Source organism: Neophocaena asiaeorientalis, unplaced genomic scaffold, assembly GCF_003031525.2.
Source record: "Neophocaena asiaeorientalis asiaeorientalis breed wild unplaced genomic scaffold, Neophocaena_asiaeorientalis_V1.1 scaffold524, whole genome shotgun sequence".
Taxonomy (NCBI): Eukaryota; Metazoa; Chordata; class Mammalia; order Artiodactyla; family Phocoenidae; genus Neophocaena; species Neophocaena asiaeorientalis.
Genome location: NW_020172144.1, coordinates 1338724 through 1364920, shown reverse-complemented (window position 1 = coordinate 1364920; position 26197 = coordinate 1338724). Strand labels below are relative to the sequence as shown.

Genomic DNA, 26197 nt, shown 5'->3' with positions numbered 1-26197 from the left:
ACACCATTTTTTTTTTTTAACTTTTTTTTTTTTTTTTTTAATTATTTTATTTTTTGCTGCATTGGCTTCTCTCGTTGCAGAGCATGGGCCCTAGGCACGCGGGCTTCAGTAGTTGTTGCTCACGGGCTCTAGAGCACAGGCTCAGTAGTTGTGGCACACGGGCTCAGCTGCTCTGCGGCATGTGGGATCTTCCCAGACCAGGGCTTGAACCCGTGTCCCCTGCATTGGCAGGCAGATTCTCAACCACTGCACCACCAGGGAAGTCCCAACACTATTTTTTAAATAAATCTTGGAAAATTATAAATAAATGGTAACTTCCTTAACCTAATAAAATGTCAATACAAAAAACCTGTATAAAGCATCATACTTAATGGTGAAAATGTGAAAGCCTTCCCTCTGAAATCAGGAATGAAACAAGGAAGCATGTTCTAACCATTTCTATACAACATTGTTCTTGATGTCTGTAATAAGGTAAACAATACAAATAAATTAAAAGTGTAAGGATTGGAAAGGAAGAAATGAAACATATTCACAGATAACATGGTTGTTCATCTGAAACAAAGTTAATAAGTGAGTTTAAGAAGTTCTCTCTGTACAAGGTCAATATACAAAAGTCCATTGTTTTTCTGTATATCAGCAAACATTTAAATAATTTAAAAATTAGATATATAATTTTCAGCAGCACTAAACTATATTAAATACTTAGAAATAAATTGATATGTAAAACATATATATATATATATATATATAAAACCTTTCTATATATAAAACCTTTTGACAGAGTGGCTGTTTGCACGAAGCTCAGACATGGAAGTCAATGACTGAGCTTAACAAGCGCCTCCCGTTAGAAGAAGCCTGGGGACCTGAGGTAAGAAAAATATTACCTTGCAAATTGTTTATTTATAATAACTAACTTGGCGTTTTAGTATTAAGTGCTTAATGGAAACACTTTGGGTTTAAATTTGATTTTGTAAATCAAATCCAATTTTTCTATTGGATTGTATTATGATTTCCAAAATGCTTCATCTTAATTCTATTTGATCTTCTGTTGCCCCTGCATTACTAACAATTTTGTTTTAATTTTCTCTTCTGAAAATCTGTTTGCAGATTATTAAATATCTGACAAACATGTTAAAGCATTGAGACTGAGTCTTTCTAAAGAATACCTGAAGTTTCAATCTTGTGTAACTAAAACATCATTTCTGAATGTCAGTTATCAATCCTATACTGTTTTCAAGTGAATTTTCTTAAATTGAAATTAATTTATGTTGTTTGGCAAATCAAATCATATCTCATGAATAAAATGTGACATATAAGGTACTTCAGCCTGTAAAATGTAAACCCTACAATAAGAATGTTATTTTGCTTCTACGTCAGAACCTATACATGTCAAGATAGAGATATATACAAACAATATGTATCTCCCTCTGTATTCCCAACTCCAAACCACCCATTTTCCATCCACCACTCCCTATCTTCCTAGTAACATTATTCTAGGAGCTTTACTCCAACAATCCTTTGAACAATTCTTCCAGCTCAACATAACCTTCAATTCATTGATCCTACCACCCTCACCCCACCCCCGGTTCTCTTTTCCCTCCTTATCCAGCTTAAATTCCACAGTCAATAGTCATATCACTCTATTAATATGACCCTCAATTCTTTTGCCCCCCCATACTTCTTTATGTTTGCATAGTTAAATCACAACCTTAGTTAAGTTCAACTGTCCACCTTAACACCTGACTGTGGCCAGAGAAAAACATACCCATGCTGACTTGGTTCACTTTCATCTCATGATTAAAACGGTCCCATAATACTGCCCAACAAATATTTCTTTACCTCATTCTCTCTTCCCCTCTCATAAATAGTTATTGCATGCTTTCTCCTCTTCCCCCATCCTCGTTCTTGTCTAATGAACTTGCTTTCTACTTTATCAACAAAATTATGATAGTTATTAGACCTGGGGCAAGACCCTTCTATCTAATTTTATTTAAAGAAGCACATATTTTAGAATGTGCAACATGTTGCCATATTGTTTTTAATATTTTGACAACTAAAATTCCTTATAACTAGTTTCCCTTGTAACGCAACCTATTTTATGTTATTATTTTTAAAAACATTATTCTGAGAGGGGCCCATAGTAGTCCATAGGCTTCACCAGATTGCCAAAGGGGTCCATATAAAAATAAAATACAACTTTATATATATTTTAAAATCTATTTTTATATATTTATACACACTCACTATGACATTATGAGCCCCTGATATAGGTATAAAAAGAAAAGTACTAAATCTTGGGTCATTTCAGTATTTAGAGATGGGGGAAATGAGGAGAGGCAAAGGAGGTGAAAAAGGAATAATCCAAGAAGCAAGAGATGATCCAGGCAAGTATGATGTTTTGGACCTCATGTAAAGCAAGTCTCACCAGAAGGAGGGAGGGATCAAGTGTGTTAAATTCACTACTAAGATAGGTCAACTATGATGAGGATTGAAACTTGATCATTTACTTCAGCAGCAGGGAGGTAACTGGTAACCTTGACAGGATCAGTTTCCGTAGGATAGTGAGAGACAAAACCCTACTGAAGTGGGTTTAATTAGTATGGAAAAAAGAACTCAAAGCAGCAAGAATAGACAAGAATAGTCTCTGCAGAGGAGTTTTGCAGTAAGGAGAGAAATGGTGTAGTGGCTGGAGAGCAATGGGTTGAAGAAAGAGTCTTTTTTTTTTTAATAATTGAGAAAAATAACCACATGTTTACTGATGGGAATATTCCAACAAACAAGAAAACTGATGATGCTTCAAACTTAACATGTCTGAAACTGAGTTTCTGATATCCACCCTCCAGACATACTCCCCCAACATTCTTTCCCACCTCAGTTAATAAAAATTCCATCCTCCCACTTTGCTCAGGATAAAAGCTAAATGTCATCTTATGCTCCACATTTGGTCTTTCAGCAAATCTTGTTGGATCTTTCTTCAAAGTATATTCTGAATTTGGTCACCCTGTGCCACCCCAACTGCCACCGCACTGTTTCAAGCCACCATCACCAATCATCTGGGTTATAACCATAGCATCCTAAATGGTTTCCCTGCTTCAGGCTGGCCCACCATGAATCCATCCACAACACAGCACCAAGACTGATCCTACTAAGACATAAATCAGAACGTGCCACTCTTCTGCTCAAAACCATGCGATGGCTCCCATGTCACTTAGAGTTATGACAAAGCCAGCAGGACTCCCTGCACCCCATCCCCACTGCATCCCCATCATGACTAGCTAATGCCTTTCTCCAGGTCTTTACTTGAAAATCAACTCATCAATGAAGACTTCCCTGGCCACTCTACCAAAAAAGTTAAACATCACCCCGTGACAGTTGCTATCTCCCTTCCCTATTTTCTTTAATGTCATTAGCATTTATAACTCTCTGACACATTATATAGTCTATTTATTTATCTTATTTATTATCTGGATCCCCAATTGAAATGTAGGCTCCATAAGGGGAGGGAATTTTATTTGTTTTGTTCACTGGTGTATCCCCAGCATCTAACCCATTATGGGTGCTCAATAAATATTTGTGGAACTAATTCATTAATTATAGGTCACCCACCTACTACAAACAATATTATTCTGCTATTTAAAAACTCATAAGGAAGTAAACTAGTAATGGAATCTGTTAAGAACAAAACTTACCCTTCTAACTTCTTGTTGAAGGACATCCAAGAATCTGGGGTTGAGGGTAAATGTAAGTGACCCTCTTACTCAGAATCTCACAAAGGGCACCCAAATGTTATAAGATATGACAAAATAACATAGTCATAGGAAGGAATGAGCTACCTGGTAATTAACAGTCATGGAGATTGCCTCAATCGGTATGATACAGTGCAGTAGTTCTCAAATTTTAGAATCTCCTCGAGGTGACATCAGAATCACCTAGAGGACTTGCTAACACAGATCTCTGGGTCCTACCTCAAAAGTTTCTGACTCATCAGATCAGGGGCCAAGCCCCCAAATTTGCATTTCTAACAAGTTCCCAGGTGATGCTGATACTGCTGATCTGGGGACCACATTTAAGAAACATTGAAGTACTAGCTTACATTCTATAAAGATTCTGGAGTGCCCACACCAGGCCCTAAGTGTTCAGTTCTACCATATGAGAGACAAAAATCTCACAACTAAAAGGGTGGATTCAGTCTGGAGTCTGAATATAGTAGAAGGCAGGTACCTGCAAAGACTATTTATGCCCTAGTGATTAAGGCTATGCTTACTGAAGAGTGTCACTGTATATTTATTCAACATGACAATCAGAGGTGCTCTCTTCCTGAAACATATACCTGAAATGAAATAGCCTTCCAATTGCTACATAGTCCTGATTCTACAAGGATGAATGACACTTGCATAAAAATCTGTGAAGTAGCTCTAGAGACTGTAAATTCTCAAGAGAAGATCTGAAGGGCTCATAAACAAAAGTGGCATTTTCACAGGTTCTTCCAAGTTAATGTTGGAGTTTGAGAAGGAAAGGGAGAATGTGGGTTATGAATGGCTGGCTACATACTTATAACTCAGGATGTGAGTTGAGTTTCTAGACATGACTGACATAGTAATCCGAGAAGTCCTTGGCTAAAGATGAATTGTATTTCTCTTTCTGACTTACTTCACTCTGTATGACAGACTCTAGGTCCATCCACCTCACTACAAATAACTCAATTTTGTTTCTTTTTATGGCTGAGTAGTATTCCATTGTATATATGTGCCACATCTTCTTTATCCATTCATCTGTAGATGGACATTTAGGTTGCTTCCATGCCCTGGCTATTGTAAATAGAAAAACAAACACCATATGCTAACACATATATATATGGAATCTAAAAAAAAAAAGGTTCTGAAAAACCTAGGGGCAGGACAGGAATAAAGATGCAGACATAAAGAATGGACTTGAGGACATGAAGAGGGGGAAGGATAAGATGGGACTAAGTGAGAGAGTGGCATGGACATATATATACTACCAAATGTAAAATAGATAGTTAGTGGGAAGCAACCACATAGCACAGGGAGATCAGCTCGGTGCTTTGTGACCACATAGAGGGATAGGATAGGGAGGGTGGGAGGGAGACACAAGAGGGAGGAGATATGGGGATATATGTATATGTATAGCTGATTCACTTTGTTATAAAGCAGAAACTAACACACCATTGTAAAGCAATTATGCTCCAATAAAGATGTTAAAAAAAAAAAGAATTGTAATTTATGAGGCCAGGGCTGACATGTTTTCTTAGAGGCTATGTAGCTTGATCAAGTGGGCTTTCAACTTAAAAAGAAAAGGGAAAAACACAATAATTGGAAAAAAAAAAAGTCTGTTACTACAATAGGAAATATCAGGCATGACACAAAAATAGGAGCAGCAATCAGTGGGAATCATCTTTCACATTAGGAAATAACTAGGTAGAAAGTTGGAAACAATATAAATATTCCCAGGTGTCTATACACAAAAAATACATGTAATGATAGAAGATGAATGTGTCCTTATCGGCAATGCATTGCTGTGAGGATATGTGTCCAGTTCCTGCACATATTTAGTATGTGCCACATATTCTTTCAATTAAGTTCATGGTTTCATGTATTAACTCACTTGGTAGAACACGAAGTTCCCAGGCCCGTGTTGGCCTACAAGAAACTCCACCACCAACAAAAAAATAATAAGACATATCATGTTTTCTAAGTTAGGGTACATCAAAAAATGATTGGTTGCCACAGGTAGGGGGTGAAATGGGTGAAGGTGGTCAAAAGGTACAAACTTACAGTCATAAAATAAACGTCATCGACGTGCAATGTACAGCATGGTGACTGTAGTTAATAATACAGTATTGTATATTTGAAAGTTGCTAAGAGAGCAGATCTCAGAAGTTCCCATCATAAGAAAAAATATGTAACTATGTATGGTGATAGATGTTAACTAGACATAGTGTGGTTATCATTTTGCACTGTATGCAAATATTGAATTATTATGCTGTACACCTGAAATTAATATGTTATAGGTCAATTATATCTCAAAAATAAATAAAGTACTTACATACAAATAAAGGCAGAAATGAATTTTTTGATGTTCAAAAGAAAAAAATAATAATGATGAGTCTCTTACTTGTTTTTCATTAATCTACACCTAACATATTGCTTTATAAATGTGCCAGAGAGTGCAGTAGTAGAAAGGTAGACAAAGGGAAGAAATAATGGTAAATGTGATAAAGGAGAGAGATAGAAGAATTATTTTGCAGTTTATCAAAACATACAGTAACACTTCATGAAATTGTAAAAATCGTTAAGAGTTTTAGGGATGGGACTTATAATTAAAATATAATTATGGAATTATTCACCTATGTAAAAGAAAATGACCTGTAAAGAAGGTAAGTAGAGGAATTTTTAGTGTGAAGGCAATATTCACCTTCAAAAAAAATTTTCAAACAGGAGGGTAAATACTGGAGTATATATAAATAAAGGTAAAATGAGAGAGCTATAGAAGGGACGTCTATGTATACCAGATCACATAGCCAAATAACGGAACTATATGAACTGTCCTGATTATCTCCAAAACTAAGTAGAGTTAAGAAAGAATACAATATCTGCATATTGAAAAATGTCAAAATGTAGGGAGAATATGAAGGAAAGAACAAGAAATAAATACCACTTGAATAAATGGGAGTTACTCACTCAAAAGCTATAGAAAAATTCAGCCTCACTGAGAATACATGACAGAGAGACAAGCAAGACTTTAAGTAGGGTGTGAAAGCATACAGGACCTACAAGAATCCAGAAGAAATGCCATGCATTATTTTAGGATTTTATTTTATTACCTTAGCTTTAATAAAGTGACTTTAAATATATACAGTGTTTATGCTTTTTAAAAAGGGAACAGGAGATAAATAAATGAGACCCACTGAGAGACAGTAGTGGTAATGGGGATAAATAAAAGTCTTAGGGGAAGATTTGACTACTGTATCCATACCTTATGATCAAAATAGTGTCTGTCCCAAATTAAGCATCCTTGAAGGAGTTTGTGGTTTTCAATTTAGGGAAATTAAATGCTTACAGATTCTCAACACCCTAATGTATTATTGTTTGCAAATAAATAAACACAGCATTTTCTTTCACTAAGCTTCACTTTTTATCAAACTTGAACCCAAGATAGCCTCTAAAAATACTATACTACACTAAAATGATAGAAGAGATAGGAATAACTATTATATCTCTAAATAATTTTCCAAAATAAATATATGAGCATATAATTTTGTATATTAAAGTCAGCTAATGACCTAAAGGTTTTTGTCTTTGTTTTCTACTCAGAACTATAAGCACTGTTTTTCTTATGCTATTGGAAAACCAGGAGACTTAAATCAACCATATGAGATTATCAACAAGTCTAACCGTAACCATTTAGTTTGGCCCTTGGACCATTCCGGAATGTATGTGTTTCGTGTGAAGATCCTGGATCCAAACTATAGGTGAATATAAATGTTCCATTATAATAGTTTTCGCCTTAGTTCCTAAAAATTAAATTTTTGTTTTCTTGATTTAATTTGATACCACCCAGCTATCCAATTAAAGGCATACCTCATTTTATTATGCCTCACTTTATTGTGCTTCAATTTACAAACTGAAGGTTTGTAGCAACCCTTTGTCAAGCAGGTTTGTCAGAGCCGTTTTTCCAACAGCATTTGCTCACTTCATGTCTCTGTGTCACATTTTAGTAATTCTTGCAATATTTCAAACCCTCCACCAGCAAAAAGATTATGATTTGTTGAAGGCTCTGGTGATGGTTAGCATTTTTTGAGAAATAAAGTATTTTTAAATTAAGGTATGCACAGTCTTTTTTTAGACATAATGCTATTGCACACTTAATAGACTACAGTATAGTGTAAAAATAACTTTTACACCCACTGGGAAAGCAAAAAGTTTGTGTGACTCATTTTATTGCGGTGGTTTGAAACTGAACCCACATCTCCAAGGTATACTTGTCATATTTGTTTTTTCATTTTGGAGCAATCCTGTTAAACATTCTATGGGAGTGGGAGATAAGATTTCATGTTAAACATTTATTAAATTAATCGATTCACAATTACATTCTGAGTACTTTACTATGTTTCATTGCTATGATAGATGCAAATAGAGCATAAGGATAATCTCAGCCTTTAAGATGCTTGTAATTAAACTGGTTGGGGAAGGAGTGGAGGGTACACATAAAACCAAGGGAGGTTAAATCAGAGCAAACACATGATATATTTTTCAAATATAATTATTTGTATTATTGATAGGCATAATAATAATTCAGAGATGGGAAAAAAATCAATGCTATCTTGAGCATCAGGAGAAAACTTCCGGAGGACAGGGAGCATTAAGAATTTATATTGCCAGAGAACTAAGATAGACCCTTCAGAGGAAAGAAATCACACTAATAATGGAATGAAGCTGAATATTAACATATTGTCTATGGCTCGTGGAGTCATGAAAGAAAGTAGAAAATACCTTGAGTGAGGAAGGTAAAAAACAAAGGGTGCAGACTAATTCGAGGCAATTCATAATGTTGAATTCAATTTCAAACGATGTCCTAGAGAGCCTCTTTAGTATCTTTACTAGGGGAGTGTTGTGATGAGAGTATAGTTCTAGGAAAATTAGCCTGAGAATAAAGAATCTTATAAAAGGAAAATAAATTGCAGATAAATGAAGGGAGTGGAATTAACAAGACAAGGGTCAAAGGAAGTCCTGTTGGCAGGAGGAGTGGAAAGAAAAGGAAAAGTCTAATAAATATTTATCAGGAAAAGAGATATTATATTGATCTAGTGTGGCAAATGAAGGAAAAGAAGGAACTGATATGGTCTCAAGTTTTCTAGACTAGGTGATTAAAAATTATGATATTTTCTTTGACCACAGTAGACACTGAGGTGGTTTTTCTTTGAGGTCTTTCTTTTTCTAAGAGTTCTGACTTTGCATTTGAGAGGACAATGACATATCTGAGTGAAGATGTCCTATAAACAGTTAAAAAGTTTAATTTGGGCCTTGAGTTGGAGGGAATAGCTGATGATAAACAATTTTGAAAACACAAACGTGGGCATCTTCTATAGTGACTCCATGAGCACACATAAGTTAACTGACTTATGAAAAGAAAAGAGCTTTCAGGAGATACCCACAGTGAAGGAATTGAGGGTGATGAGAAAAGGAGCTGAGCAGAAAACTCCTCAAATAAAAGAAAAAATGAAGAGAAAGAAAAGATCCATATTACCCAAGCAATCTACAGATTCAAAGCAATCCCTATCAAAATTCCAATGATATTTTTCACAGAAATAGAACAAACTATCCTGAAATGTGTATGGAACTGCAAAAGACCCCAAAAAGCCAAAGCAGTCTTAAGAAAGAAGACCAAAGTTGGAAGCGTCACACTCCCTGATTCCAAACTATATTGCAAAGCTGCAGTAATCAAAACAGTATGGTACTGACATAAAAACAGTATGGTACAGACACATAGATCAATGGAACAAAATAGAAATCCCTGGAAAGAAACTCACACATTTACAGTCACTTAATTTATGACAAAAGAGCCAAGAATATATAGTAGGGAAAGGACAGTCTCTTCAATAAATGGTGTTGGGAAAATTGGACAGCCACCTGTGAAAGATTGATACTGGACCACTATCTAACACCATACAAAAAATTAACCCAAATGGATTAAAAACTTGAACATAAGCCCTGAAACCATAAAATTCCTAGAAGAAAACATAGGTGATAAGCTCCCTGATGTCAGTCTTTGCAGCAATTTGTTTTTATTTGACACCAAAAGCAAAGGCAACAAAAGCAAAAATAAACACACAGGACTACATCAAGCTAAAAAGCTCTGCACAGCAAAGGAAGCCATCAACAAAATGAAAAGGCAACCTACAGAATGGGAGAAAATATTTACAAATCATATAGCTGATAACGGGTTAATATCTAAATATATAAAGAACTCATACTACTCAATAGCAAAAACAAAAAAAACACAAAACAATTTAAAAATGGGCCAAGGACCTGATTAGACATTTTTCCAAAGAAGACATACATGAAACGGGTACATAAAAGGGTGCCCAACATCAGTAATCATCAGAGAAATACAACTCAAAACCACCTGTTGGAATGGCTATTATCAAAAAGACAAGAGATAAGTGTTGATGAGGATGTGAAGAAAAGGGAACACGTGTGCACTGTTGGTGGGAATGTAAATTTATGCAGCTACTATGGAAAACAGTATGGAGGTTCCCCAAAATATTAAAAATAGAACTACCATATGATCCAACTATTCCAACCCTGCATATTTATCTAAAGAAAACAAAAACACTAACTTAAAAAGATATATATACCCACATGTTCATTGCAGCATTATTTACAATTGCCAGTATATGGAAATAACATAAGTGTCCAAGGATGGATGAATGGACAAAGAAAATGTGGTATGGAATATTAACTGGCCATAAAAAGAAGGAAATCTTACCACTTGAGATAATGTTGATGGACCTTGAGAACATTATGCTAGAGAGTCTACTTTGATTTGAGTCCTAATTTTGCCACTAGTAACATCTAGTCTTAAGCAAATTGTTTAGTCTCTTTGAGCTTATTTATCTGTGAAATGAGTCAGTAATAGCTATCTTATAGTATCCTAAGGATTAAATGAAGAACCTGGGTAAAAATCCCTAACTTTGCTGGGCACATAGCAAGCACTCAATAAAACTAAGTTCTTTTCCTGTCTCTTCTCCCACACGAAGATAGGTGAAATCATATTATTAATGTCTATTTAGTTACATCCTGTCTCATTCCAAGCAATATGCTAAATTACGAGAGATAAAATACCTAGGGATAAACCTACCTAAGGAGGCAAAAGACCTGTACTCTCGAAACTATAAGATACTGATGAAAGAAATCAAAGATGATACAAACAGATAGATATAGTGGGTTCTTGGATTGGAAGAGTCAATATTGTCAAAATGACTATACTACCCAAGACAATCTACAGATTCAATGCAATCCCTATCAAATTATCAATGGTATTTTTAACAGAATTAGAACAAAAAATTTTACAATTTGTATGGAAACACAAAAGATCCGGATTAGCCAAAGCAATATTGAGAAAGAAAAATGGAGCTGGCAGAATCAGGCTCCCTGACTTCGGACTATACTACAAAGCTACAGTAATCAAGACAGTACGGTACTGGTGCACAAAAAGAGAAATACAGATCAGTGGAAAAGGATAGGAAGCCCATAGGTAAACCCACACACCTATGGTCAACTAATCTATGACAAAGGAGGCAAGAATATACAATGGAAAAAAGACAGTTTCTTCAATAAGTGGTGCTGGGAAAACTGGATAGTTACATGTAAAATAATGAAATTAGAACATTCTCTAACACCATACACAAAAATAAACCCAAAATAGATTAAAGAACTAAATGTAAGACTGGATACTGTAAAACTCCCAGAAGAAAACAGGAAGGGAGATTGGTTCGAGATGGTGGAGTAAAAGGACATGCTCTCACTCCCTCTTGCAAGAGCACCAGAATCACAACTAACTGCTGAACAATCATCAACAGGAAGACACTGGAACTCACCAGAAAAGATATCCCATATCCAAAGACAAAGGAGAAGCTGTAATGAGATGGTAGGAGGGGCGCAATCACAGTAAAATAAAATCCCATAACTGCTGGGTGGGTGATTCACAAACTGGAGAACATTTATACCACAGAAGTCCACCCACTGGAGTGAAGGTTCTGAGACCCATGTCAGGCTTCCCAACCTGGGGTTTCCGGCAACAGGAGGAGGAATTCCTAGAGACCCAGACTTTGAAGGCTAGCAGGATTTGATTGCAGGACTTTGACAGGACTGGGGGAAACAGAGACTCCACTCTTAGAGGGCACACACAGGGTAGTGTGCACATCGGGACCCAGGGGAAGGAGCAGTGACCCCATAGGAGACTGAGCCAGACCACCTGCTAGTGTTGGAGGGTCTCCTGAATAGGTAGGGGGGTGGCTGTGTCTCAGCATGAGGACAAGGACACTGGCAGCAGAAGTTCTGGGAAGTACTCCTTGGAGTGAGCCCTTCCAGATCCACCATTATCTCCACCAAAGAGCCCGGATAAGCTCCAGTGTTGGGTTGTCTCAGGCCAAACAACCAACAGGGAGGGAACCCAGTCCCACCCATCAGCAGACAAGCAGATTAAAGTTTTACTGAGCTCTGCCCACCAGAGCAACATGCAACTCTACTCACCACCAGTCCCTTCCATCAGGAAACTTGCACAAACCTCTGAGATAGCCTCATCCACCAGAGTGCAGACAGCAGAAGCAAGGAGAACTAGAATCCTGCAGCCCATGGAACAGAAACCACATTCACAGAAAGATAGACAAGATGAAAAGGCAGACAGCTATGTACCAGATGAAGGAACAAGATAAAACCCCAGAAAAACAGCTAAATGAAGTGGAGCTAGGCAACCTTCCAGAAAAAAAATTCAGAATAATGAGAGTGAAGATGATCCAGGACCTCGGAAAAAGAATGGAGGCAAAGATCGAGAAGATGCAAGAAATGTTTAACAAAGACCTAGAAGAATTAAAGAACAAACAGAGATGAATAATACAATAACTGAAATGAAAACTACACTACAAGGAATCAATAGCAGAATAACTGAGGCAAAGAACGGATAAGTGACCTGGAAGACAGAATGGTGGAATTCACTGCTGTGGAACAGAATAAAGAAAAAAGAATGAAAAGAAATGAAGACAGCCTAAGAGACCTCTGGGACATTAAACGCAACAACATTCGCATTATAGGGGTCCCAGAAGGAGAAGAGAGAGAGAAAGGACCTGAGAAAATATTTGAAGTGATTATAGTCGAAAACTTCCCTAACATGGGAAAGGAAATAGCCACCCAAGTCCAGCAAGTGCAGAGAGTCCAATACAGGATAAACCCAGGAGAAACACGCCAAGGCACATAGTAATCAAATTGGCAAAAATTAAAGACAAAGAAAAATTATTGAAAGCAGCAAGGGAAAAACGACAAATAACATACAAGGGAACTCCCATACGGTTAGCGGATTTCTCGGCAGAAACTCTACAAACCAGAAGCGGGTGGCATGACATATTTAAAGTGATGAAAGGGAAGAACCTACAACCAAGATTACTCTACCCAGCAAGGATCTCATTCAGATTTGATGGAGAAATCAAAAGCTTTACAGACAAGCAAAAGCTAAGAGAATTCAGCAACACCAAACCAGTTCTACAAAAAATGCTAAAGGAACTTCTCTAAGTGAGAAACACAAGAGAAGATAAGGGCCTACAAAAACAAACCCAAAACAATTAAGAAAATGGTCATAGGAACATACATATCGATAATTACCTTAAATGTGAATGGATTACATGCTCCAATCAAAAACACAGGTTTGCTGAATGGATACAAAAACAAGACCCATACATATGCTGTCTACAAAAGACTCACTTCAGACCTAGGGACACATACAGACTGAAAGTGAGGGGATGGAAAAGGATATTCCATGCCAATGGAAATCAAAAGAAAGCTGGAGTAGCAATTCTCATATCAGACAAAATAGACTTTAAAATAAAGACTATTACAGGAGACATAGAAGGACACTACATAATGATCAAGGGATCAATCCAAAAAGAAGATATAACAATTGTAATTATTTATGCACCCAACAAAGGAGCACCTCAATACATAAGGCAAATGCTAACAGCCGTAAAAGTGGAAATCGATAGTAACACAAATATAGTAGGGGAATTTAGCACCCCACTTTCACCAATGGACAGATCATCCAAAATGAAAATAAATCAGGAAACACAAGCTTTAAACGAAACATTAAACAGGATGAACTTAACTGATGTTTATAGGACATTCCATCCCAAAACAACAGAATACACTGTCTTCTCAAGTGCACACAGAACATTCTCCAGGATAGATCACATCCTGGCACACAAATCAAGCCTCAGTAAATTTAAGAAAATTGAAATCATATCAAGCATCTTTTCTGATGACAGCACCGTGAGATTAGAAATCAAACAGGGAAAAAATGTAAAAAACACAAAAACATGGAGGCTAAACAATAGGTTACTAAAAAACCAAGAGATCACTGGAGAAATCAAAGGAGAAATCAAAGAAGAATTCAAAAAATACCTGGAGACAAATGACAATGATCACGCGATGATCCAAAACCTATGGGATGCAGGTTCCTTTACACCTAAAGGAACTAGAGAAAGAAGAACAAATAAAACCCAAAGTCAGCAGAATGAAAGAAATCATAAAGATCAGAGCAAAAATAAATGAAATAGAAACAAAGAAAACAATAGGAAAGATCCATAAAACTAAAAGCTGGTTCTTTCAGAAGATAAACAAAATTGATAAACCATTAGCCAGACTCATCAAGAAAAAGAGGGAGAGAACTCAAATCAATAAAATTAGACATGCAAAAGGAGAAGTTACAACAGACACCGCAGAAATACAAAGCATCGTAAGAGACTACTACAAGCAACTCTATGCCAATAAAATGGACAACCTGGAAGAGACGGACAAATTCTTAGAAAGGTATAACCTTCCAAGACTGAACCAGGAAGAAATAGAAAATATGAACAGACCAATCACAAGTAATGAAATTGAAACTGTGATTAAAAATCTTCCAACAGGGCATCCCTGGTGGCTCAGTGATTGAGAGTAGGGGACATGGGTTTGTGCCCCGGTCCGGGAAGATCCCACATGCCACAGAGCGGCTAGGCCCGTAAGCCATGGCTGCTGAGCCTGTGCATCTGGAGCCTGTGCACCACAACGGCAGAGGTCACAACAGTGAGAGGCCCGTGTACCGCAAAAAAAAAAAAAAAAAAAAAAAATAAAAAATTGGGATTTACCCCAGGGATGCAAGGATTCTTCAATATTCGCAAATCAATCAATGTGATACACCATATTAACAAATTGAAGAAAAAAAACCATATGATCATCTCAATAGATGCAGAAAAAGCTTTTGACAAAATTCAACACCTATTTATGATAAAAACTCTCCAGAAGGTGGGCATAGAGGGAACCTACCTCAACATAATAACGGCCATATATGACAAACCCACAGCAAACATCATTCTCAATGGTGAAAAACTGAAAGCATTTCCTCTAAGATCTGGAACAAGGCAAGGATGTCCACTCTCACTGCTATTATTCAATATTGTTTAGGAAGTCCTAGCCATGGCAATCAGAGAAGAAAAAGAAATAAAAGGAATAGAAATTGGAAAAGAAGAAATAAAACTGTCACTGTTTGCAGATGACATGATGCTGTACATGGAGAATCCTAAAGATGCCACCAGAAAACTACTAGAGCTAATCAATGAATCTGGTAAAGTAGCAGGATACAAAATTAATGCACAGAAATCTCTTGCATTCTTATACACTAATGATGAAAAATCTGAAAGAGAAATTAAGGAAACACTCGCATTTACCATTGTAACAAAAAGAATAAAATACCTAGGAATAAACTGACCTGGGAGACAAAAGACCTATATGCAGAAAACTATAAGACACTGATGAAAGAAATTAAAGATGATACAAACAGATGGAGAGATATACCATGCTCTTGGATTGGAAAAATCAATATTGTGAAAATGACTATACTACCCAAAGCAATCTACAGATTCAATGCAATCTCTATCAAATTACCAGTGGCATTTTTTACAGAACTAGAACAAAAAATCTTAAAATTTGTGTGGAGACACAAACGACCCCGAATAGCCAAAGCAGTCTTGAGGGAAGAAAACCGAGCTGGAGGACTCAGACTCCCAGACTTCGACTATTCTACAACGTGACAGTAATCAAGACAATATGGTACTGGCACAAAAACAGAAATATAGATCAATGGAACAGGATAGAAAGCCCAGAGATAAACCCACACACCTATGGTCAACTAATCTATGACAAAGGAGGCAAGGATATACAATAGAGAAAAGACAGTCTCTTCAATAAGTGGTGCTGGGAAAACTGGACAGCTACATGTAAAAGAATGAAATTAGAACACTCCCTAACACCATACACAAAAATAAACTCAAAATAGATTAAAGACCTAAATGTAAGACAAGATACTATAAAACTCTTAGAGGAAAACATAGGAAGAACACTCTCTGACGTAAATCACAGCAAGATCTTTTTTGATCCACCTCCTAGAGTAATGGAAATAAAAACAAAAATAAACAAATGGGACCTAATGAAATGTGCAAGCTTTTGCAAAGCAAAGGTAACTACAAAGAAGACAAAAAGACAACCCTCAGAATGGGAGAAAATATTTGCAAATGAATTAATGGACAAAGGACTTATCTCCAAAATATATAAATGGATCATGCAGCTCAATATTAAAAAAACAAACGACCCAATCAAAAAATGTTTTAAAAAAATAGCCAGAAGACCTAAATAGACATTTCTCCAAAGAAGACATACAGATGGCCAAGAGGCACATGAAAAGCTGCTCAACATCACTAATTATTAGAGAATTGCAAATGAAAACTATAATGAGGTATCACCTCACAACAGTCAGAATGGGTATCATCAGAAAATCTACAAACAACAAATGCTGCAGAGGGTGTGGAGAAAAGGGAAGCCTCTTGCAATGTTGGTGGGAATGTAAATTGATACAGCCACTATGGAGAACAGTATGGAGGTTCCTTAAAAAACTGAAAATAGAATTACCATATGACCCAGCAATCCCACTACTGGGCATATACCTAGAGAAAACCATAATTCAAAAAGACACATGCACCCCAATGTTCATTGCCACACTATGTACAATAGCCAGGTCATGCAAACAACCTAAATGCCCATCAACAGACGAATGGATAAAGATGTGGTACATATATGCAATGGAATATTACTCAGCCATAAAAAGGAACAAAATTGGGCCATTTGTAGAGATGTGGATGCATCTAGAGACTGTCATACAGAGTGAAGAAAGTCAGAAAGAGAAAAACAAATATCGTATATTAACACATATATGTGGAACCTAGAAAAATGGTATAGATCAACTGGTTTGCAGGGCAGAAATTGAGACACAGATGTAGAGAACAAACATATGGACACGAAGGGAGGAAAGCCATGGTGGCGGGGGGGTGGGATGAACTGGGAGATTGGGATTGACATGTATACACTGATGTGTATAAAATGGATAACTAATAAGAACCTGCTATATAAAAAAATAAATAAAATTCAAAAATAAAGAAAACATAGGCAGAACACTCTTTGACATAAATCACAGCAATATGTTTTTGGATCATCTCCTAGAATAATAGAAATAAAAACAAAAATAAGCAAATGGGGCCTAATTAAACTTAAAAGCTTTTGCATAGCAAAAGTAACCATAGACGAAATGAAAAGACAACTTACAGACTGGGAGAAAACACCTGCAAACAATGCTACCAACAAGGCATTAATTTCCAAAGTATACAAACAGCTCATATAGTTCAATATCAAAAAACAACCCAATCAGAAAATGAGCAGAAGATCTAAATAGACGTTTCTCCAACGAAGACATACAGATGGTGAATAAGCATGTGAAAAAAATGTTCAACATCACTAATTATCAGAGAAATGCGAATCAAAACTACACTGATGTATCACCTCGCACTGGTCAGAATGGCCATCATCAAAAAGTCTACAAATAACAATGCTGGAGAGGGTGTGGAGAGAAGGGAACCCTCTTGCACTGTTGGTGGGAATGTAAATTGGTACAGCCACTATGGAGAACAGTATGGAGGTTTCTTTAAAAACTAAAAATAGAGTTACCATATGATCAAGGGATCCCACTCGGGGGCATATCTGGAGAAAACTGTAATTTGTAAAGACACATGTGCCCTAATCTCACTGCAGCACTATTTACAATAGCCAAGACATGGAAGCAACTTAAATGTTCATTGACAGATGAATGGATAAAGATGTTATACCCATTTGCAGCAACATGGATGGACCTAGAGATTATCATACTAAGTGAAGTAAGCCAGACAGAGAAAGAAAAATATCATATTTATACCACTTATATGTGGAATCAAAAAAAAAAGGAAAGAAAGAAGAGATAAATATGAACATATTTACAACATAGAAATAGACTCACAGACATAGAAAACAAATTTATGGTTACCAGAGGGGAAAGAGCCAGGGGGGATAAATTAAGAGGTTGGGATTAACATATACAGACTACTATATACAAAATAGATAACCAACAACCAACCTATAGTTTAGCACAAGGAACTATACTAGATATTTTATAATAACCTATAAGGGAAAAGAATCTGAAAAAGAATAGATATATGTATAACTGAATCACTTTGTTTTACACTGAAATTAACACAACCTTGAAAATCAACTATACTGTACTTCAATTTTAAAAAAAGACTCAAAAAAAAAAGCTAATGAAATTAGTGAAGTTGTCCACTTAATGGAACAAAATTCTTAGCAAGTCTTCTTTGATGTCAGTCTACCAACCATGATTTTGCAGTGAAATTATCAGCAGAACAAAGAAGGGAGTATATATTTAAATATAGTAATTTTCTTAATTATAAAGGCCTTTGATTTATAAATATATCAAATTCTTTGTAGACTAACTAACTAACTTGATAGTTTACCATATAGATGTGATTTAAATGAAATTACATAATTCATCATTAATAATTCTCATTCCTTACTCTATAGTGGAGATTTTTCTCTGTAAAATGGAAGGTAATGCTCAGTTTGATAAAAATTTCTTTTAGTAATAATAAAATTATTAACTATCTTGAAAGAAAAAATAAAAAAGAAAATGACACCTTAACTAAAATTATACATGATTTGGTTGTTACCATAGAGATGTGCAGGGAGTCTTGTAATTCACTGTATTTAATTTAATCTTTAATATTATTTTTCTAATTTGCAGTTTCTGTAACCTCACCACTATATTTGCAATAGAGACCTTTGGAGTGATTCCCAGGTAACGACTGGTGCCTGATCAGTCTTTAATGAGGGAAGTTGTAAAGGATACGGTGGCAGCTAAAAAGGAAACAGATGTCTCCCCTATCTTCCTGGGACACTAATACTTCTGTCCTACACGTGACATCCTAAAAATTGTATGTATCTACTAAACCAGGGATACAGCAAGTAGGAATTCCTGAAAATTGTTGCTGCAGTTGGGTCGCCTTTTGTTCATCCCCCTCAACAGCCATTGTCTTCCCAATCAAAAGCATCTTTAAACTCCACCTAAGGGCAGATGGTAGACTGCAGCAGTAGGGACAGGGAGAGGACAGTGGCTGTGCCCCAATGACCCTGAGTCAGCCCTTGACCACTGGCCATCATTCCAATACATACAGGAAATGGGTAGTAAAGGCATTTCCCTGGACTCAGCTTTAGTTTCCTTGGAGAGCAGAGTGAAAAGTCTTAATACAAATGTTGGGATGGCAGATGACTCTGCTTCTCTGTGCTGTGTTTTTATTTTTTTGTTTGTTTTGGAAAATGTTAAACAAGAGTGGACCACAAACACTTAAGTTACTTATGGCCCTACTCTAAATATTACTGACTCCTCAATTTTTTATGCTAATCGGAGGTTAATGGTGTGAATAATCTGCAAATGAGATAAGCCATGCCTGGTTTCTAGGAAACTTTAGGAAACATGCATAGCCTTTCTGCAGCAACTTCTCTTTCTCATTAGATTTGTATGTTTGATTTAGATGAATATTAAGAACGTACATCCACCCAAGTATCCACCAACAGAAGGGGGAGTTGGTGAGTTAGGGAGGAGAGGAGGGAGTAAAGGGGGATCTCACCTATTTGCCCCAGCTCACCTCCCAGTAGCTGGATTTTTCTTTTTAAACATACAACTTATTTATTTATTATTTTTTTTGGCTGCGTTGAGTCTTCATTGCTGCACTCAGGTTTTTCTCTAGTCGCGGCATGAGGGGGGCTACTCTTCATGTGGTGCACAGGCTTCTCATTGCAGTGGCTTCTCTTGTGGAGCACAGGCTCTGGGTGCACAGGCTTCAGTAGTTGTGGCACGCAGACTCAGTAGTTGTGGCTCGCGGGCTCTAGGACCTTCCCAGTTTGTTAATTCAACTACACCTGCTACAATTCTTCTTCATCCTCGTTGGGACCTCCACCTCTACTTTCAATCTCTCCTTTTTTACCTCCTATTTCCTTACATTTCAAACAAAGTCTATTATTTCAAAAACATTTTCTAATATTCTCTTACCTTTCTGGAATTTGGCACTCCCTCTGGCAAGCCCCTAACTACCTGCTTTCTTTGTGATTATATCTGAGCAGCCCCGCAAAGAAAGTTACACAACAGGGCAAATTGATCACCAACTTCAAATACATCGTCAACACTACCCGGAAATCCTACTTTCTTTCTCTGGTCAACCAGTGTTTCCACTTTCCATAACAACTGCTTCAGACCTTATCTAATTAGTTTGCTCCTTGGACCTCCTTTCCTTAACAATCATCAAATGAACTTTTTTTTCACCTTTACAGAGAAATTAGAAGCTATCAGACAGGAAATTAGAAGACATCAGACCTTTATTTCTGATTCCAAACATATAAACCAACTAATATCTAAACCCATTCTCTCCTCTTTCTATCCTTCTACATCCTCTTTAAATATAATTCTTCTACCTATGCCTTGAACCCTATCCTTCCCACTTGCTAAGGAAAATTCCAAATCAATTATTCCTTCTCTCTTCTATATATTCAACTTTCCCTCACAACTAGATCCTTCCAATAGGCTTTTTTTTTTTTTTTTTTTTTGCGGTACGCAGGCCTCTCACTGTTGTGGCCTCTTCCTTTGCGGAGCACAGGCTCCGGATGCGCAGGCTCAGCGGCCATGGCTCACGGGCCCAGCCGCTCCGTGGCATGTGGGATCCTCCCGGACCGGGGCACAAACCCGTGTCCCCTGCATCAGCAGGCGGACTCTCAACCACTGCGCCACCAGGGAAGCCCCCAATAGGCTTTTAATCACCCTCAAGTTTTTTAAGCAAATAAAACAACAACAACTATATCCTCTTCCAGCCACCACCTTTTTGCAAGATCAACTCCTTATAAGGCTTGTTTACTCTCATACTCCTCATTTCCCTATATTCCATCCCTATTTTGCTAATCCATCCAGCCTGCTTTCTCTGTCATACCTTCACCAGTTACTTCTCATTAGAATAGCTTTGACCTGCACTAAATCTGTTTGGTACTTTCTTATATATTCTGTCTCTCTGTTGAAATTCTCACTTTTCATGCATTGTTCTCCTGACTTCACTGAGCATCTTTATGACCATTATTTTGAACTCTATCAGGTCAATTACTTATCTCCATTTCATTAAGGTCTGTTTCTGAAGTTTTATCTTGTTCTTCTGTTTGGAATGTATTTCTCTGTTTCTTCATTTTCCTAGATTTTCTGTGTTGGTTTCTATGCAATAGATAAAAGAGCCACTTCTCCCAGATGGAACTTAGTGTTCAGCCCAGCCCTAGCTGTCGTTTGTCTTTTAAACCGTTGTGATTGTCCAAACTGCCTTCTTAGTTCTTAGTGTCTCCCAGTAGTTGAGGGTGTACCAACACCTGTTAGTGTCCCAAAGAGGAGGATCTCAGTCAGAACCTAGATGCAGCCTGGCTGGAAGCTGGACCCTCAAGCAGCAGCTTTTAAAGTATGCATGTAGGCTTCTTTCAGAGAAAGACCAGAAGATTGCCTTTCTTTCTCTTCCCTCTGTGCTGAACGCTAAGGGAATAGCCAGTTAAGAACAGTTGTTATAGTCCTGTGGGACTATAACAGGTGTGCTCAGGTGTGTCTCCCTGAGCAGCAGCTGTAGAAACTGGAGCATCCGAAGTATGCACAACATCATTTCAGGGAGATACCAGTGACCTGGGGAGAGGCAGAGGGAGAGCACAAAGATGGCGTCTGCCAGCTTCCCAGTCTCTGCAGAAGATTGCAGTTGGCCCCTAGATTTGTGTTATATTAGGAGACTAAACCTCAGATTTCAGCTTTTTACACGCAGGCTCAGCGGCCATGGCTCACGGGCCCAGCCGCTCCGCGGTATGTGAGATCTTCCCGGACTGGGGCACGAATCCGCATCCCCTGCATCGGCAGGCGGACTCCCAACCACTGCGCCACCAGGGAAGCCCTCAGCTTCTAAGATAAGCAACTAGGTCTCTTTCACGGAAAGACAGGAGATGGGCATTTCAGTCTGTGAGCGGGGAGTGAGAGAGGGGGTTAGCCACCAAGAGTTCTCAGGATCCCGTTTGTTTGCTACAGCCTTGTGGGTCTGATGGATGAAAGCCTAGCTGGCTTTCAGAGCTAGGTGTTTGGGGGTCCCATCCCTCAGGTGGAAGTTTTAAAAGTTGGGGTACTGGGTATTGGATCCAAACTCCTTAGGGAGAAGCTAGGATTTGTGAGTTCCCTCGTCATTGTATGTTGCTCTGCTGGGGCTAGGAGTTTGGGTGAGATTGTGCCTCAGTCTCTCCTACTCGTTTTTATGTGAGTAGGTTTTTCTCATTCACCCAATGTGTAGGAGTTGCTCAGCTAGTTCCTGGATTTCTTTCAGAGGGAGTTGTTCTATATGTAGCTGTAGGATAGGTGTGTCCATGGAAGGAGGTAAGTTCAGGAGGCTTCTTTGTCACCATCTTGAGCTGCAACTGGCCTACACTAAATCTGACAGATAGTTTTCAGTCCACATTTTATTTGAGCTTCCATTAGTGTTGACTTTCCCTTTGGCTGCCATATTGCTCTATAGGTTTTCCTAGCCTTCTGTAGCCATTCTCTCTCTCTCTAGTGAAGACAGCCTCAACGTACATCACCAGCCATTAAATGTTGACCTTCCTTAGGGCTCAGTCCTGGTTTTCTGAGCTGCTCATTCTGGCAAGCTCATCCATACCCATGATTTCAGTTAGTATCTATAAACACACAACTCCCAAATCATATCTCTAGCCCAGTCCAGGGCCATATATCCCACTCTCTACTTAACCTCTTCTCTTAGATATCTCAAAGACTGGTCAAACTGGACATGGCCAAAAATGAACTCATGATCTTACCACCCATTCCCTTAGCCCATTATTTGTACCACTGTAAAACTAACTTATCAAGGTAATTGCATTCAGCCCTATGAATTGTCATTGCACAGCTGAAGCAGAATTCATTCACATAGGCTGTAATGTGAATGGTGCCGTCTGGAGTTGAAAAATATGGCGACTCTATTTTCCAATGTTCCCTCACTCAGGAGATAGCACATCAAACTGTACAAGCCAAACACCTAGCAGTCAAAAATGAAAAACAAAAACCTAGGGATCACATTCATTTTTTTTCTCTCTCTCTCTCCTCCAGCTCATCCAGTCACTGCCTCCCATTCATTTAACCTCTTAAATTGCCCTTAAATGAATCCACTTCTTACCAAACCCATCACCACCACACCACTTTAATCCAAGTTACCATTATCTCTGATCCAAATTACTGCAATAGACTCATAATGCTAATTTTAGTAGCTTAAAACCCTTAAGTTTCTTTCCTTAAAATGGGAACTTCTTAACATGGCCTACAAGACCTTTTCTGCTCTAGCCGCTACCTATGTCTCCAGTCTCATCTTGCATCATATGCCCCTCATTTTCTCAGCTCCAGACCTATCAACCTCCTTTCAATCCCCAGTCTTCTCCATACTCTGTTCCATAGCAGGAGCTTTGCACATGCTATTTTCTCTATTTGGAATCTCTTCCTTCCCCTCTTTACCTACTTAACTTTACCAACTCCACTTCTATTTAATTCTTCAAATTTTAGAATAATTTTCTTTTCCCCATGGGGTCATTTCTTGGCCAATTCACCAGGCTAAATCCTGCTATAGTAAGCTTTCATTGCATTGTATACCTCTCCTACTTAGTTTTTATCACAAGTTCAATTTTATATCTATTTTCTCATTATCTGATTAATGATTATGTCCCCACTAAAATGTAAGCTCTCTAAGGATGAAGACCATATCTATTTTTACTCATTATTGTTTTCCCAGCACCTAGCACAGTACTTGGCATATATCAGAGGGTTTATTAAGTCAGTTAATTAATTTCTAAGAAGGAAATTATTCACTAGAGCTAGATTAAGCTTGTATTCACAGAGGAGGAAGGTCAGACTAATGAGACTGGGGAACTGGGGGACGTGTAATACTGCAAACAAATACATATGGTTTAGAAGGGAACTAAAAACTAAATTCAGGTACCAAGACACCAAATAAAAAACAGCACAGTGTTTGGCTTAAGAAATAAATCTACTCTGATGGGAGGAACATGAGGTGAAGAGGCAGATGTCTGGATCCCAGCTGAAAGTAGTATCTCATAAGTGTACACACACACACATACCTGGTTGACCCTCATGTATCTCAAATTTGATATGTCCAAAAGTAAAACAACCGTATTCACACATACCCTCTAAAGTGTCCTTCCCTATGAATTTCCTATGTCAGTGAATGGTGCCACCATCCTCAGAGTTACCTCATCCCCAAATTTAGGAGACATCCTTTATTCTAACATATTTCTCAAACCCCACATCTTAACAATCACCAAGATCAATCCAATCTAACTTCTAAATATATCTTACTTCTATCCATTTCTACAGCCAGTAATTAAGTAAAACTCTCACCATATTTGGTTATTACAAAAACCTCATAACTGGTTTTCTCCCTCCACATGCGTCCCATTCATCCGTTCTTCACACTACAATCAGAATCATCCTTCTAAAATGAGAATGCTATGTCACATGTCTGAAACTCCCTCTTGCCCTTAGACTAAAATTCATACCCTGTAGCTTGATGAAAGCTGTCTTTCTCACCTTGAGCAACCTATGATTCCTCATCTCTAACCACTGAGCCCACCACCTAAATTCTAATCACATTAAATTAGTTTTAGTTCCAGAATGTCTGGGGCTGATCTTAAAGTTTTCTCGTGCTTCCACGTCTTTGCAAATGCATCACCCTTTGCCTAAAATGTTATGCCCACTTTAGTCTTCTTCTCCACTCCCAGACATTTCTATCTAACTAGCTCATACTAATAATCCTAATCCTAATCATATCTAGCTAACTCTTACTTTATACTCAGTTCAAAAGTCAACTCCAGGGGGCTTCCCTGGTGGCGCAGTGGTTGAGAGTCCCCCTGCCGATGCAGGGGACGCGGGTTCGTGCCCCGGTCCGGGAAGATCCCACATGCCGCGGAGCGGCTGGGCCCGTGAGCCATGGCCGCTGAGCCTGCGCGTCCAGAGCCTGTGCTCCGTGACGGGAGAGACCACAAGAGTGACAGGCCCGCGTACCACGAAAAAAGAAAAAAAAAAAAAAAGTCAATTCCACTGGAAGTTCTTCCTGATGCCTGGTTTCCATAGAGCTTTATACTTCCTTCCTTCTCTCATTATATTGACCAGTCACAGAGTCTATCTTCCTCCCTGGTCAGACTCAAACACTAAGAGGTAAACATCTTGAGGGTAGACAAGATGTCTTATAAATCTTCTTAGTTATTAACAGAGAACAGTGGCATAGCAGCTAGCTGTTCAAAAATTATTTGACCAAAAAGATTAACAACCAAAGTGAGCAATGACTTCTAATGATTTTTCTTTTCTTATTTCAGTCCAAGTGCTTACATGGTTGCAGCTTTCCTCTTTCTCCTGATGCTACTGTTCTGCAGTATTCTTGTTCTGAGCTACTTTCACTATTTGAGGATTTATAAAGAATATATTTATGAACCACTGCACAAATTTGAAAGAAAACAAAAGAATAATTAGAAAAATGAAAGTTTATTTACTATGAATATATGTATGTAGAGAGAGTGTGTATATATACTCATTGAGAGTGTGTGTGTTTGACCAAGAAATACTAAGTATAAGCTCATAGTAAGTATCATCAAATTCAAAATCTCAAATATGTTCTTAAATTACCCAAAATAGAAATATTTTAATATAATATGCATGTTATTAAATTAATCCTTAATGTGTTCACTTTTATCTTAAGGTAGTCTGTATACTCTTACATGGCTTTAAAAAAAAAATTAAAAAGTTTAAAAACCACCTAAGTTTGGCTATTACAATCCTTCCTAAGAATGAAAGTAAATTTTTGAAAATATATTTAAATGTGTCAAATATTATTATTTTGCAAAAAACTTTTCGTATGCACCTTATATGGCTGTAGTTAATTTATGTATAA

At 37.6% G+C, this 26197-nt stretch overlaps 1 protein-coding gene across 1 annotated transcript in view; it reads left to right on the top strand.

The window, feature by feature from the left end:
* CATSPERE (catsper channel auxiliary subunit epsilon) overlaps nucleotides 1-25779 on the top strand; it is a 238213-nt gene extending 212434 nt beyond the window's left edge. The window contains exons 19-22 of the mRNA XM_024754501.1: nucleotides 782-868; nucleotides 7335-7492; nucleotides 18943-18996; nucleotides 25626-25779. Coding sequence (XP_024610269.1) covers nucleotides 782-868; nucleotides 7335-7492; nucleotides 18943-18996; nucleotides 25626-25779 — 453 coding nt within the window. The remainder of the gene's footprint in view (nucleotides 1-781; nucleotides 869-7334; nucleotides 7493-18942; nucleotides 18997-25625) is intronic.
* Nucleotides 25780-26197: the final 418 nt, after the last annotated feature.